The sequence below is a fragment of the Suricata suricatta genome, chromosome 7, assembly GCF_006229205.1.
Source record: "Suricata suricatta isolate VVHF042 chromosome 7, meerkat_22Aug2017_6uvM2_HiC, whole genome shotgun sequence".
Taxonomy (NCBI): Eukaryota; Metazoa; Chordata; class Mammalia; order Carnivora; family Herpestidae; genus Suricata; species Suricata suricatta.
Window position 1 is genome coordinate 56,120,007 of NC_043706.1, and position 19,354 is coordinate 56,139,360.

The window sequence follows — 19,354 nt, forward strand, 5'->3', positions numbered from 1 at the left end:
ATAGATTAACAAAGAAGGTGGTGTGTGTGTATCACACACACTCACACACACACACACACACACACACACACAACGGAATATTACTCAGCCATTTAAAAAAATGAAATCTCACCACTTATGACAACATGGAGGAATCTAGAGGTTATTATGCTCAGTGAAATAAGTCAGAGAAAGACAAATGCTGTATGATTTTATTTACGTGTGGAATCTACAAATAAATGAACAAACAAAATAGAAACATACTCATAGATATCGAGAATAAACTTGGCTAGCAGAGGAGAGAGGGATGAGTGGGGTGGACAAAATAGTTAAGGGCATTAAGAAGTACAAACTTCCAGTTACAAAATGCCTAAGTCATGGGAATGTAATGTATAGCACCAGGAATATAAATAATATTGTAGCAACTATGTATGGTGGCAGATGGCAACCAGATTTGTCATGGAGATCATTTAATAATGTATAGAAATATAAATCACCATGATGTACACCTGAAAATAATTGAACACTGTATATCAATTATAGTTCAATTATAAAGAAAAGCAATACATAATTTTATATTAAATTTTATATTTCATAAACATATTTTACTTATTTCATATATTTATATTTATACATACAAGCAATGAGTATTCACAGAGGGAAATGAAAGAATTGACATACTCCAAATCAAATGACTCCTTTGAATAATAAAACATGAAAAATTACAACTTTGTCACTGATAGACTCAGTGAGTATATAACATATTGGTTAAAAATATTAGAAATATTTTACTTTATAAGTAGGCATAGTATGCTTTATAACATTGTATTTCAACTTAAGTCTTTAAAAGAACAGAAATTACGAAGACAAAAAATAGGGCGGACTACCTTTATGTTTATAATATCCAATAGCTTTTAAAAATATTTTTCCTAAACAAAGTATATCTTGTTAAGGGGTATAATTTTCATTCTTATTATCCTGAGTGACAGTGACTGTAAGAAGATTTAGTTTGGAATTTAATATATATTATTTACTATATGGCATCATTTGATTTAGTAAATTAAATAAGACATATTGAAACATAGTCAAGATGTCAAAATACTTCAAAATGGAAACGAATTGCAGTTTAAAAAACTCCAATAAATTGATAGGAATATAAATTTATATATAATGATTCAGACAACATTAAATAAAGGTAGGATAAAGTAAGTAGTACTTTTTACGTAAGTTTTACAGATAGTAAATTGGCTGGGATTGGAAACCAGTAATCTTCCAAAATTTACATATCATAAAAAAGGTATTAATGAACATTTTTTGCACTATTTTAGAAAGAGTATTTATTAGCAAAGAACATCAATATTCTTAAACCAAACTTAAAATTGACACAAACAATATTAAAATAATTTTATATCCTAAAAATCAAGTATCTCAGAAAACTAAAGACTTGAAATAAGTCTGAAAATACGTTTCAATACACAACTTTATCAAATTCAGTCTTTTACATATCTTATTCTCTTCTACTTACCTGGATCCACTGGATAGGTATTCACTATAGTCCACAGTCTTGCAGCTCTTGCTGATGGAAAGATACTGATTGAAGTATCAGAAGCAGGTACTGTATATGTTTGTGTAGAAATGACATCCGTTCTTTGAGAGACAGGAAGTAAACAGGTAATTCTGCTTATTTCAGCACCACAAAAAAGCCCAGTGGAACAGGCCTGCAAACAATAATTATAATAACTAAGTTCACAGTTTCTTGGTCCCTGAGAGAAAACTTTTTAAGTAAGTTTTGAGGCATTTCCTAGCCATATTCAATAGCTCAAATCATTGCCTTATTTTGCTAGAAAATCAAGTCTCTGTATTTCAAAACTAATCTTTTAAGTTTTGGATGTTCAATTAAATGCCTAAACTTATTCTTAATTTCTTTACTTTTAAGCCAAAATACTATTTCACATTTCCTCTGAGGATATTTTTTTGCAATGTAGAATTTGCGCTGTATGGTAGTCAATATGGATCTAAAAGTTTCATTACAAATTATAAATTCTTCTGCTCTAAATCTCATATTTATTTGGAAGCTAATATAAAATACAGTATATGCAACAGATAATTTGAAAACACTTTCTTGTAATGTTTGAATCATTTTAATTTGTATTCACTTACAGAGCAATGATCCTTATATGATTTAATTTTATGTGAATAGCCTATTTCCTTATATACTTATAAAATAATTTCCACATAAAGAAATTGTTGTTAGCTTATAGGGAAGAGAGTTGTGATAGATACATAAATATGTACAAATGTATCAGGAGATTCTCCTTTAAATGTAGAATTAAAACTTAGTTACACTATTTGTAAATTTTGAACTTTAAGAAAATACAATTCACATATTATTTAAAAATAGTAATGCATGCCTATTTTCTAGCATTAAGGACATATTCAATGGGTATCCTTAGATCACTGTGCTAGTATTTGTCCAAGATTGTATCTAATTTGCACAAAATGTAAATTTTATTTTGGCTATCATTTTGTCTTTTTGTTTCAGAGTTATAAATTCTGTATTCACTTTCAACTCACACCTGAAAGTTTCTATAAGGTCAGAGAATTCTTGATGTTATTTAACTACTTTAAATAATCTAACATGTAAAAATGGTAAACAGTGAAGCTAGAAGTGATAAAAGAAACAGCAAGAAAAAATATGTTTTATGATTCCACACATTAAGGACCAAGAGACTTGTCTTTTTCTCCACTCAAGGGTAAGCAGCAAGCCTTGGAAAGAATTCACAGATTGTTGAAAATATACATTGAACTAGGATAGGGATCGGAATGCCAATATACTAGATTATGGTGAAAATGTAGCTGTTATATAGCTCAAAAATATTTACATGATCAACATTTTCCTCCTAAATTATAATCAGAAGTTATTATCAACTACTTTGAGAAATCACTACCACAGGGTTAAGGGATCTTCAAAGCCCCATGATTAACAAGTTTTCCCTATGTCACCATTGCTACCCAAGAATCATAGATTTCCTTGAGGTACATTAGATCAGAACATGTAAAACACGGTGATTCAAATACTTAATGACATAAGGCTAAGATACTGCTGTAAGAATGATCTGGAATACTTGATATTCACAGACTAAACTATCTTTAGACAACTTTACATTGGCACTACTAGCATTTGTCTCTATGGTTCTGAGATGTTCTTCAATATTGTTGACTATTATATTGCTGAATATGTTAATACATCCATTCTTCCTCGTGATACCAGCAAGTCATACTTTCTCTTTCCTATGTTGTATTCCCAGGCTCATATCCATCATGTGCTGTTCTCAGAGTTTAAGTATCAAAGGTAAATTTATTTTCCTAATTTTGAGTTTGATAAGAAACATCTTGTTATATTCCGAAGTACCAGCAATTTAAATCATAAAGCCTTTTTTAAAAATTAAATGTTCTTCCAAATAGATTTCAATATTTTAATTATTTGAACTTTATGTCTCTCCTCCTCCTCCTATACACACACACACACACACACACACACACACACACACACACAAATTTATCCTAGAGAAAGTTCTATATTTTCCTTAGGTAAGTCCAAATCTGCCTGGCAAAGCTTACTACATGTTCACTAAACCTATTTCTTCTTCTTCTTGGAATACATGTTTTACTCACATTTGTGTTTATGTGAGACCATGTCATTTACTTCTAATCAATGAAATGTGAATGGTCATGAAATATGTTACTTTCAGATTGATCGACAAGAGTCTGCTATGCATGGACCTCCAGCCTCTTCTTCCATGTGGTGACTTCAGAAAACACATGTTAATGATACAGGAGCCACAAAACGGAAGTAGCCCACATCCGCAAGTATTTCTTTGAAGGAGAATATCTGAAATCAGAAACGCTCACATGGACTTCATATTAATGAAAAATAAACTTTTATTACTCTAGGAAAAATTTAGAAGTTGTTATACCAACAAGTATTGCCCTAATAAATGCATCAATCTCTCCCTCACTTGGTAGTTATGATAATATTCTTTGTTAGCTATAAGAAAATTAAACCATAAATGGTTGAACATTTCTTTTCCCATAACTGCTTGATTACACTGAGGGATATAAGCATTTGAAATATTTAAATTTACTTCAATTCCATATATCTTAATGTTATATTACTCTCCTAACTTCAATTACACTAATTTACTTATTTTGCCAATACATCTCTCATTCACTCATCATTCATCTATCAAATATGTATTGAGTACCTAACATGAAAAGCATAATAACTTACTGGTATTTATTGAAATGTAATATTGCCATGATAAAGATAACCATTTCTACAAAACTTCATGACTTTAAAAAATGTATTTTCCTTTTGGAATCTATAATTGAGGAAAACAATGCAAATAGGACCTTTTGAATCAGAGCTTTATGAGAATATGGTCATCTACTTTCCATGGTCACTGTGTAGCCTTCCATGTCTTCATTTGACAAATATTTCATGATCAATTACTAAGTGTCAGTGACTTTTGCAAGTGCTTGGAATAAAATAAGTAACAAGATAGGCAGTTTGTCTCATTACATAGCTTATCTTTTAGTAAAGGAACCAGAATTAATTAATACCAATTAGTAATATGTGGCTTAAAGACAAAATTTTGCAAGATAAGTAATAAGGAAAAATAGGGAGGACTCTTTTAGAGGGAGGGGCCAGGAACATCTTTTCTGATCAGAGATCTGAATGTGAATTTCTGAGGAGAAGAACATTCAGAGCAAACAGAATAGTGGTACAATAACCCTGAGGCAGGAATAGGCTTTGTATGTTTGAAGAACATAAGATGGGGGCTATGAATAAAGAGATGAATGGAAGGCCATCCGTGGATGGAAGCGAGGTCAGAGACACAGGCAGGAATGAGATCATGTAAGATAATTTGTTCTGAATTTGAAATTAACTCTGAGAGTCATGGGAAGCCATTGGCATACTTAATATTTGGAAAATAAAGGTACAGTTATTTATGCTATGAAAGGATTAAGTTAATGTTATATAGATAGTAGACTTTTAAGGGAGTTTGGAGTAGAGGAAGGAATGGAAGCTGGAATGCCAGTTGGAAGTCAGTGGGAGTCTAGGCAAGAGATAAAATATATTGGCCTGAGTACCAGTGGTGGATATTCTGACTAGATTTTATTTTCAGGATATATTTGGAAGGCTGATCCTATGAAATTTTTATCTTATTTTTTTGGAGTAAATTATATCTTTCTATCTATCTATCTATCTATCTATCTATCTATCTATCTATCTATCTATATAAAATCAATGGTTCCTAACTTTTGCTCCTATCAGTGATGTGAGTAGTGGTGTCACTTACTAATTTGAAGAACACTGATGAAGACCAGTTAAGAATCAGAGGTAGATCAAGATTTTTTAAATATACTTAAATGTTTGTTTATTTATTTATTTATTTTGAGCACAAGCACAGTATGGGCGGGGCAGAAAAAGAGGGAGAGAAAGAGAATCCCAGTCAGGCTCCATGCTGCCAGTGCCCACAAATCAGGAGATAATGACCTGAGCTGAAATCAATAGTCAGATGCTCTACTGACTGAACCATCCAGGTGCCCCTAAAGTACTTTAAACTTGATAAGCTTATTAGCTATCCAGAAATGGATGTAGAGTAAGAAATTTGAAATATGAGTCTCTTGAGGCAGAATTACTCTTAAATCATTTCAACTAAGTAAGAAATTATGATTATGGGATAACTAGTGTTATCCTATAGTCTTTCTAATTCTCTAGTCATAGAGCTAAGAAATGGCAGAGCCTGGATTCATATGTAGGCACTGAGACACCAGAATCTACACACATAATCACTGTGCTATATGTTTTACCTCTTATTACATCTTCAACATGTGTTATGATCACTTCTGTCCTATAGTTTATTGTTTTAGATAATAAAATTAAAACATTCTTCAACCTCTAACAGCCTAATGAATTTAATGATCACTAACAATGTGTAAAGATCTGGGCAAAACAATGTTTCTATTGACAGTAGCACTTGAAGATGTAATGCACTTCAACCTTATTTTCTACTTGAGGTGATCAGTATGTAATACAGCAAAAATAAAAATAAAATCCCAGTCGTCACAATAAGTTTCATATCAATCTAATTCTGCGGTTTGATCTATGTTCCTCTTAGAGCTGGTAGTTATTCCTTAAAGTTTACTAAAATAACTGCCAGCTTGAAATTTCCCAACACTATCAAAATACACATTATTAATTTTTTGTTTATTTTTTGTAAAGTTTGCTTATTTTGAGGGACAGAGAAAGAGAGAAAGAGAGAGAGAACTAGAATCCCAGGCAAGCTCTGTGCTGTCATGGCCTAGCTGCAAGTGGGGCTTGATTTCACTTAACCATGAAACCATGACCTGAGCAGAAATCAAGAGTCGGACATTCAACAGACTGACCCACTCATGAGCCCTTGTTTTAGTGCTTATATAGCACTAACTGTCTACCTAATTTGTGGAGGCTAGTGCAAATGAAAATATAGACCCTCTTGTTAAAATAATGGTTAATTATTAAATCAGCAGCAGAATATTAGAGCAATTTGTGTGTGTGTGTGTGTGTGTGTAGGGGTGAGTGTCTTCTAATGGTAGGGTCGTGTGCCACTCACAAGTCACATACCCATGACTTATATATACTAATTTTGCCAGATTATAGAATAGTGGATTTACCTACATGTAGCTTAACACTCTGAAAATTTGCTCAGGGTGATATATACCTTCTTAAATTGAAATATCTTTTTGATAATTTTGATAATTGGAAGAAACAGTTCAGTTGATTTTTATGCTAGATTCATAACATGGTGTTCTTGTAAAAATTATAAAGGAAACGTCAGGCAGAACATCCAATATAAAACCACTAAGCAAATCTGTTTCTAAGTAGAATAGGCTTAGTTACCCCATCAATTAAAGTTCTAACAAGCAATAAATTTTTCCCTGTTTCATATAAAGTGAAGTATTTGATTTATGCTAATTGGATCTATCATGTTCCATTAGGAAAAATTCACTAAATTGAAGTTGTCTTTCAATAATTTCTGCTTTCTGGCAAACTTTTGCATCATTTACATAATTTCCAATTCTATAAAAATTTTAATATTCTACTACATAAAATTCCAATTCTATAAAAATTTTAATATTCTACTACATAAAATTCTCAAATCTCAAGTTACAAATTAATGTCCAGTCACAAGAACAATAACCAATAATTTACATCTAGTTAATATATTTCTCCCATGTTAGGAGAACTTGTTGGTTAGATAAGGGGAGAAAAAATTTCTAAGTTGTTGATTCAGTGTTGCTGCCCTGTAAAGCATACTTGCAGGTTTCTGTATGTGGCTAGCTAATTGGACTGGGAGAGAAAAGGTAAAGTAAGTGTCAATCTGAATCTGAGAATAATATTCTGAAGAATGATATCATTCATCTATAATAATAATAAAAGAACCTGTATTAATGATCAGGCATCAAATATTAAGAACACTTTGACATAAGGCATATAACATTGAAATAATCTTATGATTCACAATTGGACTAGCTATTTCTAGTTTTTCTAGAATTTCCTTTATAATATCTATAGAATCCAAATCAATAATTAGAAATGTTAATGGTATGACTGTTTGTATACCAACGTGACTTACAAGTCTTTTCCAGCATAAAAAAGTGCCTCTGACTGCTCTCTGCTGAATGGCTATGGGTAGTATGATGTCTAGGACATAGTTACAAAGTTTGTGTCAGTAAACATTTGTTGGAAAAAAAAACCCTAAAAGATAACATTTCTTTGAAAATGCATTTTATCTAGATACTTTCCCATTTCTTTTTTCCTATTAACATAAAACTCCATCCTTCTTGAAAAACTCCATCAGATATGAAATCAGGATTTTTAAATAGTTGTCTGGTGAACTATCCCTTGGGCTTCTAAACCCTGAAGATTATTGATAGTTGACATGACCAAAACTTTATACAGCCTCAGATGAACCTTGTGATCTGAAAAGGATGTAGCCTAAGCCTTCATCTTCCAAGAATAAAGCCTCCTCATGCAATATTCTAAATATGATAGGGCCCTTCCAGGAGAAGAATCTAAACTATTCTATGGAGGCTGTGTCAGTGGTCAGATCTGGAGAAGTAAGTCTGATCTATGCATGTCCTCTGTAGAGAGCTCGTCATAATGAATGTGCATAGATAGTGATATGATGGCATGAATTATCTCTCTGCCTAGGCTGTGGGTGGCACTAATGCTAAATGGATACTTGCATCTCTTCACTATCTCAAGAATCTACCAAAAAGGTGGCAAGTTCTCAAGAAACATAGTTACAGAATTCTTTTCTTTCACCATGAAAACTTGACAGAAAACAACAGGAATCACCATTCCCTCATTGTACACTTCTTTATTATCTTTATGTATTTAAAAATTATTTATTTATTTTTTAGCAAGAGAGACTACAAGTGGGGGAAGGGCAGAGAGAGAGAGGGAGACACAGAATCCAAAGTAAGCTCCAGGCTCTGAGCTGTCGGCACAGAGCTTGATGTGGGGCTTGAACCCACCAACTAGAGATCATGACCTGAGCCAAAGTTGGACACTTAACTGAGCTACTCAGCAGCCCCTTTATTTAATTTTCTCTTCTTTAAAAAAAATCTTTATGTATTTTGAGACAGCAAGAGGGTGGGGGGGAAGAGGGATGGGCAGAGAGAGAGAGGGAAAGAGAGAATCTCAAGCAGGCTCCACACCATCAGTGCAGAGCGCAACACAGGCTCAATCTCACAAACTGCAAGGCCATGACCTGAACCAAAATCCAGAGTCAGACAGTTAACCAGAATGAGTCACCCAAGTGTCCCTTGGCCTATATTTTCTTGAATGAGTTTTCTACTTTATTGGAATATAATTTTATTTCTCTTCATTGAATTTAACTACCAGATCTTCAAGGGACTTGCTTATGTGGAGTTCTCTTTGAAAATATACACTCATTGTTTTTCTATACAATTCTAATCTTTAGGGATAACTTCTAGGGAACCTAATGAATTAAAAGATAAATATCTTGAGGACTGTACTGAATGAGACATTTTCCTTGATCAGGCCATCTGAACACGGAGCCTGACACAGGGGTCAAACCCATAAGCCATGAGATCATGATCTGAGCCAAAGTTGGACACCTAACTGACTGAGCCACTGAGGCATCAAACAGTTATCTTAAAATAAAAGTCTGACCAGGCCATTCATTAGCTGAAAATATCGTCATTGGGTACCACTTTCCTAGGAAAAGTAAAAATGATGTAGCCTAGCACACACAGCAACTGGCCATTTCTAAAAACATACTCTTATTTCTTATCACTTTTTTTCACATAAACTATGATAATTACTTCTTTACATATATTGTTTTCCTTCCTGAATCCCACTACCATCACATATTCCCACATATTCACATATTCCTGAACCTAGGTGACTCAGATACCCAACACTTTTTTTATTCAACTCAACATTCTTTTGGAAATCTTTGATGTTCCTTAAAGACTTTTTAAATATATCACTACTGTGCTTTCATGAAATACTGTGCAGACCTTAACTGTAGCTGTTATCAGTCATACTGTGATGACTGTTTGACATATTTTGCACTCCCAGTAGACCAAAGCTTTTTAAGAGCAAAAACAGTCCTCATGTGTCTAGTTCAGTGTTAGAGATACTAATAGTAATAGATACTCTTGGGGAAGTTTATGGTATCGGTCTATGTAAGTCTGCTTATGTTGAGTAAAATGAAGGGAGTAATAGTTCTACTGACTTGGAGACCCAAAAAACTTTGATTTGGTCAATTCAAATTGATTAGAAATATTGAACTGGTGTCTAGGGACAAGATCTTCATATTACTTGGTTTCTATTGAAGTTCACAAGTGACTTATTAAAAAAAGAAAAGTATGTGGAATACAATGGGTCTATAATTTGATAACTAAATTGTAAGTACTAAATGAAAGGAACAATTTGATAAATAAGCTATATATTTGAATATGAATTATTTTATATACAAATGATAATTCATTCAAATTATACATATTATACAATTATAATAATTCATACAGACCAATGTGCATAAATCATATATTTCTAATGCATTTATAATAAAGATATTTAAATATTTCCCCCCTTTTTTGGTATTGTTAAATGCATTTGTATAAAAAAAGCATAAACTATATTTTTTATTTTGCGAACTTGGATTGAATTAAAACTCACTTTGCAATAAATTTTCTCTGAATACTTTTCTAATGTTTTCACATTAAAAGAAACTCAGAAAACTTTAAGTCCAGATCAATTTTAGAAATATAGTTATTCATGTAGCAATAAGCATATTATTTTTGATAGAAAGTATATACAAAGAGACTACCTTCAAATTTTAAGTGGATGATATTTAATCAAATTTCTATAATAAATAGATTCAATACCATAACAGTTATTTTTATTCTAACCAAAGAGATACTAGTTATTTTCTAATGTTAGCTATATATATAGATATTGGGCTTTGAGTGAAAAAAATAGTTTGAATTTTAAAGCTATAGGCTTGACTGTGGCACAATTCATATTGGAAATACCATTGTATTTAATTTAAATTAAAATAATTTGTCTTTGAATTCAACACAACAATACTGAGATTCTACTCTATGCTAGCTATCCTATCAGAATCACTTAATAACTTGCAATCTTCTGTACCTCTTCTCTGTGGGGCAACTTAACCTACACCCAACCATACTTGCCACACTTGTCATTGTCATTTAGGCTTGCTCTCCTTTTGTAACTCTTTTCTGAACCAACTTAATAAAATCAAGTAGAGCTCTGTGCCTTTATTTTTATATCTATAGTATCTTGTATACATACTTTGTCAAAACCCATTAGTTAATAAATATCATTTGTTTGTCTCTCTTTGGGCTGCTACTACATGCCAACCAAATAGCCACAGTTGTGTGCATGACACACACAATGATTCATTACAATACTGATCATTTTATACTTTTCTTCATCGTATATATCATTTAAAACACAAAGGTGCAATTTTTATTAAAATATTTTTTAACATTTATTTATTTTTGAGAGAGACAGAGTGCAAGCAGAGGAGGAGAGAGAGGGAGACACAGAATCTGAAGCAGGCTCCAGGCTCTGAGCTGTCAGCACAGAGCCCAATACGGGGCTCAAACTCACTGACCATGAGATCATGACCTGAGCTGAAGTCGGTTGGTTTACCGACTGAGCCACCCAGGTACCCCTGTAATCTTTATTTAAAGCGTTAACGAGGATGGCTTCTGAACACTACCAAACCTATCTATTTTCTATAACACACTGTGACAATACACATTATCTCTCTCCCTTCAGATGAAAGTGGGTTAGGCTTATAGCTAGAATGTTTTGAAGCTGATCTTCCCATTCTGAAAATACACACACAATCCTCCCTTTACTTGGAAAATGCAAGTGCAAGTGATATGAAAACAGTTACATAAAGTAACAGAAAACCAAATCGAGTACTTTGGTACAAGGATACCATCTAACACCTCAGATACATCTAATGCAGCACGCTGTGCTGAACCTTAGTGCCCTTGAGCTGCATGGAGAGGGACAAGCCACCGGACTTATTCTTCCCTGTGGATTGACTGTTTTCTTAGTTGTCATTTATTTTTAATTAAGGGGGGGTGGGAAGCTAAATCAGGTGCACTGATTATGAATAAAAAAAGAAGACTCCTAGGCCACAAGGGAAGCATCAAAACCCTGCTGTCTTTCAGTGGCAATACCAGAAAAAGCAGGGAAATGGAGATATTGGTGCTCATCATCAAATGAATGCAGTAGATGTCGGTTATCACATTTCCTCCGACTGACTAGACTGTATTTAATTTTTTATAGAATAAACTGGCAGATGTAAAATGCACAGTTCCATTTGTTATAATGTAATAACCATGTGAAATAAAAAGTTTTGGTGTAAAACGTAAGACAAAGTTTGTAGAAATTATATGAGTTAAATCCTTTTTAGTGTGACTGTGTTTGCCAAGAGAAATTCGAGCATAGCTCAGTGTAAGAAGATTCGGATATAGAGTTGAATACAGAATAAAATCTTTCTGATCTACCAGCTACATAAAATGTTCTAACCTACTTCCATATCTGTAAAATAAGGATAACAATGCTTCTTACATCACAAGTTTTTTTTTTTAAGCACTAAATGAGGTAATGCATCCAAAACACTTAGCCTGGCAAATAGTTAATGTTTCTCCAATGATAACTAACTTTAACAGTAGCTTGTGGCTCAAATGGTGTTTTACATCAGCTTATCATTATAGAAAAGATTTCATTATAATTTTGATGGTGTATGGCATTGCATTTAATCTGTGTGGCAAATTTATTATATGATTAACACCAAAATATTTATGTTCTTACCCATGTTCTTACTCATTTGATAAATATTTATTTCGAATAAATCTATTATGTGGTATCAAGGTGGAAAAAGAGGTAACAGCAAATATGCATAGTTACTGTTCTCATGGAGCTTATTACTAGAGAGGAGAGAAGCAGAACAGGATGGAGAGGAAAGGAAGAAAGCATCGGAGGGGAGGTGAGGGAGAAGGAAGAAAGAATTTGGTCACATACTGAATACAGAGATACACAAACAATTGATGGATTATAGTTTTAGCAACTGCTGTGGAAACAAATTATAAGACGCTACCTAATTGCTTATGAAAACTGGAAATGATACAGCACTTGGAAGATAGTTTGGCAGTCTCTTACATAACTAACCACACTTTTCCATACAACCCAGCAATTGCCATTCCCTCATATCTACTGAAATGAACTGAAAACTTATGAATGCACTAAAACCTGCACACATATATTTACAGAACCTGTATTTTCAATTGTTTAAAACTTGGAAGCAACCAAGATGTCCTTCAGCAGGTAAATAAATGGTGGTACATCTAGGCAAGAGAATAGTATTCAGCACTAAAAAGAAATGAGCTGTTAAGCCATAAAAAAGTATGGAAAATGTAAATGTATGTTTGAGGTGAAAGAAGTTAACTTAAAATGGCTATAGTATTATCCCAACCAAATGGCATCCTGGAAAAAGAAAAGCCAAGGAGACAATAATTCCTCTAGGAATTAGAGGAGTAGAAAGGATCAGCAAGTAGATTACAGGATTTTCAAGGCTGTGAAAATACTCTGTTTGATGCTATCATGGTGGACACATATCATTATTTATTTATCAAAATTCATAGGATGTACAAGACCAAGAGTGAACTCAAATGTAAACTACAACTTTGGTTGCAATGACTTGATGGAAATAGAGTGTATTATAGTAAACAAAATAAGTCAGTCAGAGAAAGACAAATATTGTATGATTTCACTCTTATGTGGAATTTAAGAAACAAAACAGATGAACACAGGAGAAGGGAAGCAAAAATAAAATAAGATAATAATAGAGAGGGAGGTAAATCATAGAATATTCTTTTTAAACTTTTTTTAATTTTTAATTTTTTAATTTTTAATTTTTAAAATTTTATTTATAGTACATTATCAAGTTGGTTTCTGTCTAACACCCAGTGCTCTTCCCCACAGGTGCCCTCCTCCATGTCCATCACCCACCTCATTTCCCCCTCCCCCTCAGCTCTCAGTTCATTTTCAGTATTCAAGGGACCCTCATGATTTGCCTTACTCCCTCTCCCTAACTCTTTCTCCCCTTCCCCTCCCCATGGTCCTCTGTTAAGTTTCTCCTGTTAGACTTATGAGTGAAAACATGGTATCTGTCTTTCTCTGCCTGACTTATTTCACAAGCATGACACCTTCGAAGTCCATTCACGTTGCTATGAATGGCCAGATTTCATTCTTTCTCCCTGCCATGTAGTATTCCATAGAATATTCTTAACTATACAGAACCAACAGGGTTGTTGGAGGGATTTGGGGTGGGAGGATGGGCTAAATGGGTTATGGGCATTAAGGAGGGCACTTGTGATTAGCACTGGATGTTAGGTGTAAGTGATGAATTACTCTACTCCTGAAATCATTACTACACTACATGTTAACTATCTTGAATTTAAATTGAAATAATAATAAAAGCTACAGACTTTGAATAATAATGTTGTTTATCAATTGTAACAATTCTGGTGGGGGATATTGGTAGTGGGAGAGACTATGGAATGGATTTTGGAATATAGCCTATGCTTGCATTTTGAAAAGTAGTTCAATAATATCTTCCACCCATACTTCCACCAATATTACATAGAGATATCTATCTTAATAATAAGTGACTAAAAGGTAGGGTGTAGAGGAAAGAATATCAGTATCTAAGTTTGGGCATTTAAAATTCTACTCCCAACTCTCCAATGGACTAACAATGTTATCTTAGGTATAGTTTTGCAGTATTATCCTATAGATTTGGAATTGGAGCCTCAAAGAATTTTCCATCTACCTGGAGTCTAAAATGTTAAGCCTATTCTCCTCTGTGGCAATATATAACACCAAGAGTTTTCTAAGTTTCCAGCAAAATATAAACATTACTCTGCTGACTGTGTTTAAACAAGACACAAACATATAAAGGAGTGGACAACCATTACCCAAATTATCTAAATAGCTCTAAAATGTCATAATTCTACTATACTTCATTTATCAATATTAATAACTATTCCAAGAGATATAGATTGTGCATAATGGCTATGCTATTTATCTGTTATATAAATTGTAAGACAAGTTATTATTTTTAATATTCTATTTCTAAAAAATATTAATATCTGCATTTCCCATAATAAATACATTTATTTCTTACAGAGAAGTCCTCTTTGCATTGTTAAAACACATGTTTTCATTCAAATTTGCACCTTCCCTCCTTCTCCAAAACTATCATACTTTGGGTTAACAAACACTAAGTTGCTGTATTGCTGAAAATGCTGAGAACACACTCTGTTTATGGTGAAACTAGTCTTGAGAAGCAGTGTTTTTATACTGGCTATTGCATATTTAGCCTTCTCATCAGCAGTCCTGATCAATCCCTGAGGGTAGGCTTTTCAATATGAGGTACTGATGAAGACTTAATATGTTCACGGATACCTTTCCAACCCCTGAAAGGAAGCCATAATCTTGTCCATTGACACATCTCTTCTAATCACTAACTTACTCAGGGTTTGTCAATTACCTTATTGTTTTTTAAGTTTATTTATTTATTGAGAGAGAGAGAGAGAGAGAGAGGGAGAGAGAGAGAACACAAAGCAGGTTTGGGGCCAAGAGGCAGATGGAGAATCCCAACCAGATTTCATACTGTCAGTGCAGAGCCTAAGGTGGGGCTCAAACCCACAAACTGTGAGATCATCACTTGGGCTGAAACCAAGAGTTGGACACTTAACCAACTAAGCCACCCAGGCACCCCTTGCCTTACTACTTTAAATCTTAGTACTACATAAACAGTATCATAGTTAATGTCTTCATTTCCTTCAGCATAAAGTTTCCTACATTTTGAACCCATTGCTGACTGCTGTATTATACCCCCCCCATTTTGTCTTCTTCACTTAGATGAAAACTCTTTTTGGTAAGACATTGAAATTAATGAATATTTACATTATTTTGAGGTTCTAGTATAATGCTCTGCACACATTATATGTGCAGAATATTTTAAGACAAAGCATCAAGTTTCCTTTAAAACAAATGTTTTTGTTTATTTGTACGTTCAAGTGTTTGCATACAGACCTGTCCTCTTTTCCCTAATTTGAATGTTAAGAACAGTGAGTGTTCATGTATACAGTATATGATTTCTGAGTACTTTCCTATGGTGAGTGTCCAAAGGATGTATTGATTTTTAGATGTGTTTTGGCTGACCAAATGTATCAATAACATGACTCAAATATGAATAAATATCAAAAGCAATAAAACATATCTTTAATAAAAAGAAATGATGAGTTTAAGAACTGCACTTTTGTTTCCTTATTTCCTATTTGGAATCACATAAGTCTTAATTATTTAATAGGTGAATAATGTGATCTTGAACACAATAAATACTTGCAAATATTCTTTAACAACATCAGTGACTTTATATCATGAAAAATAAACAAAAGAACCATAGACAAACATCAAATCAGTCTGCCTTGCCATCTGTTCTTGCTTTTTAGGTCTATTTTTAAGATGACATTTAAAAATTAGAAATTACAAATAGATGGACTGCTGTAGAATTCAGAGCATTTTTTCCTCATTCAGAAAATAGGTTTTCCTTCCCCCCATTTTTTGAATACAAATACTGCTTCTATACTACATAAAGACTGGTTTTAATTTAAAGAATGCAGTTAACAGTTTTATTGACTATCATTTGCAAAATGCAATAAGTATGACTCATTGACAGTCATCAGTTAATGTCTGATATGGATCAATATTGCTTGGTAGAAATTCATTTACTGAGGAAGAAATGAGCAATGCTGACAAAATTAAAAAAGGAAGATCATTTGTCTTGAATTTTCTTAGCAAGCCTAGGATATTCAATAAATTGTGTTCTGTCATTTACATTCTTTTGCAGAGCATTTGAATTTTAGAATAATACCAGCACTTTACATTTTGATTCACTTTTATAATTGGATCTGCTAAAAAGAATAATCCACACTAATTATCAGTTTGTCAGAGACTGTCACAGCTCTAGACATTATAAAAAGCCTGAAAATTCAGATCTTTCATATTATCTACTAAAATTTAATTCTCAGAACTACAAAAAAAAAAAAGATTTCCATCCCCGTATCCGGTAGGGATATTTTCTTCTCAAATTACTCATTATCAAACAAATAATAATTGCAGTAATATTAATTTTCTCTAATCACATAAACATACAGCTGAGTTAACATTTTCATATGACAATGTAATTAATGAGAGTTTTAAAAATAGCTTAAATAGAAAGAATTTAGAATGCGCCATTTTTCTGAAGATCTATTTGAAGAAAGACATCAGAGAGAAGTTAACATAAACAGACTTAATGTAAAGAGAATTGCTACAAATTATTTTAATAAAAGACTTAATAGTTTGTAATAAGTTTTGCTATATCAAGTTATATTCAGAAATCCAGGGCTCGGATATCCCCAATAAGCTGGTTGTATGTGGTATCGTGTCAACAGGTATTCTTATTTATGCAAGATAATGTATAATTTTTTGGTTTCTACATGTTAGTGGGTAATCAGATGCCAGCTAAATTGGCATTTTTTCCATAAAAATGTCTAACAACTCTGGAAAATATAACAATCATTTGAGGTGGGATACCTGGGAAACAATTAGAAAACAGGAAATCAACTTTTTAAAAGATACCCTGAATTTCATGAATGAAGAAAAATTCACCTATTGTCCTTATTAAATATACTCCTTAAAATAATCACAAAACTTCTGGTTTCTGTTCTAGCTTGTGAGTCATCCTTCCCTTCTTCAAACTAAAAATCAGAAACTCTCCTGAAACCCATCAGAGAATTGAAGGCACAAGGCAAACTCCTCTCTGCCAAATTAGTGGGACAGTCAGGGAGATACAGGGAATCATAGCTTACTAAAATAGAAACTCAAGAGCAGACACCATTGCTGGAGCCAGTAACAGAGTACTAGAACACACTGTAATCGTGAAAATGCTGGACAACCTAAAGAGTTAAAAACTCCAGAAGTGTCCAGTCTTAGGTGATCCTCCATACTTTCATATAAATTTTAGCTCCAGGTTCTCACAGTGAAGACAGGAGAAAAATTCCTTTGTGTTTCCAACAGGGGGAGAGAATAGCCATTTTGAAATACTCCCAGAATATTATGTTCTTCTTACCAAGGCTTGAGCTTAAGGAAAACTATCTTACCAGAGCCTAATCAATCTGGAAGAAAGGAAATACCCAGTTCTAGCCCCTGAAGCTTTCTTGTTGCCTCTAAGGCAATGGGGCACTGAGAAGCACATGTGAATATCACAGCCCAGGGATGAGGCACAGGCTTACTAGAAGCAGACCTAATCATCGAACTCTTGAAAACTTCCCTTCCCTCCACACCTTAACCACATCAAAATGGATCTCTTGCAATACCAAGCGGTTATAACTAAAAGAGTACACATCTCAGGTATATTTAAGAAGTCCTAAGGAAACCCCATGATTACAGGGAAGACAAAAACATGTCTATCAGCAGGAAATTTTAGCCTCCTGACACCTACTAGCTGCAGCAAACAGTAAACATGGCCTGACTGCTAGTCAAATGAAAATCAAGTTTTACATTAAAGATCTATTTATCTCAGTCACTTAGACTCAACACACCATGTCTGACTATAAATATAAAATTACAAGGTATATTACAAGATGAAAAGTACAATTTGAAGAGACAGAGAAAGTACCTTAATCAGACTCAGATACGGGAGAGATTTTGTAATTACCAGACGAGAAATTTAAAACAACTATAATTAATATGCTAGGACTTCAATAAAACAATGATGACCAAAATAAAAAATATATGTATTATATTCTGTAAAATTAAGGATACTAAAATTATACGGGCTTGAGTTCACAGCCTATCAGAGTGGACAGAGAAATAAGCAAATATCTTACTGGAATGTTATAACTGATGTAATATTTAGTTTTTTTCCTGTCTACTCTGTTGCTAGAACGCCATGACCTATCCGTCTGCTAATTGTCAGTTACTCCCTATGTCCACTGTTTTCACATTCACCAAACTCTACATGCACACTTCATGCTTAATCCTAATACAAATAAATTTACTTGTCTTATAATCCATGGAACTGCTTTGTTTCTTAAGCTTCTTTCAAATTTTATACCTTTCTGTGAATGACACTCTTTTAAACAATATAAGAAACCAAAGAAGTTTGACATCAGGATCATGATTCTTATTTTTGTAATCCCATTTTCTCTCAGGATTAGTTGGAAAAGGGAGAAGATAAATATAAGGCAATTATTCAGTGATGTTATACATTTGCCATACCTGTTTCTAAAATAGTTTTGTCATTTTATTATTTCAGTACTAGGTAGTAATATTTCCATCATTCCAACAAGGACCTTAAATATTTTCTTTGATTTTCATATAGTTTTTCAAAACATGTTGCTTTTTATTCCAATTAATAAATTATGTGCTGTTTTCAAGGGTATACTTTTAATTATATCTAATTTTAAATGTCTATGTACTATTATACCATTGAAATACATAACATTTAAATGTTAAATTATTTTTCAATAAATTATATTTTGTCTATCTTTATCTACTCATTTTAGAACATAACTAATGCATTAACAAAGTTGTATCTTCCTTATCTCTTTATAACTTTTTACACAGACTTATCTCTTACAATAGTACTGTTTTTTTAGTTCTGTTTTAGCTTTAAAGTATTTGAGAGAGTAA

The 19,354-nt window shown here is 33.0% G+C and overlaps 1 protein-coding gene across 1 annotated transcript in view; it reads right to left on the reverse strand.

Annotated features, from left to right (window-relative positions):
- The window catches only part of EYS (eyes shut homolog), a 1,499,666-nt gene that overhangs the window by 717,724 nt on the left and 762,588 nt on the right, over positions 1–19,354 (reverse strand). Inside the window, exon 23 of the mRNA XM_029943180.1 lies at positions 1,505–1,697. Within this exon, the coding sequence (XP_029799040.1) occupies positions 1,505–1,697 (193 nt within the window). The remainder of the gene's footprint in view (positions 1–1,504; positions 1,698–19,354) is intronic.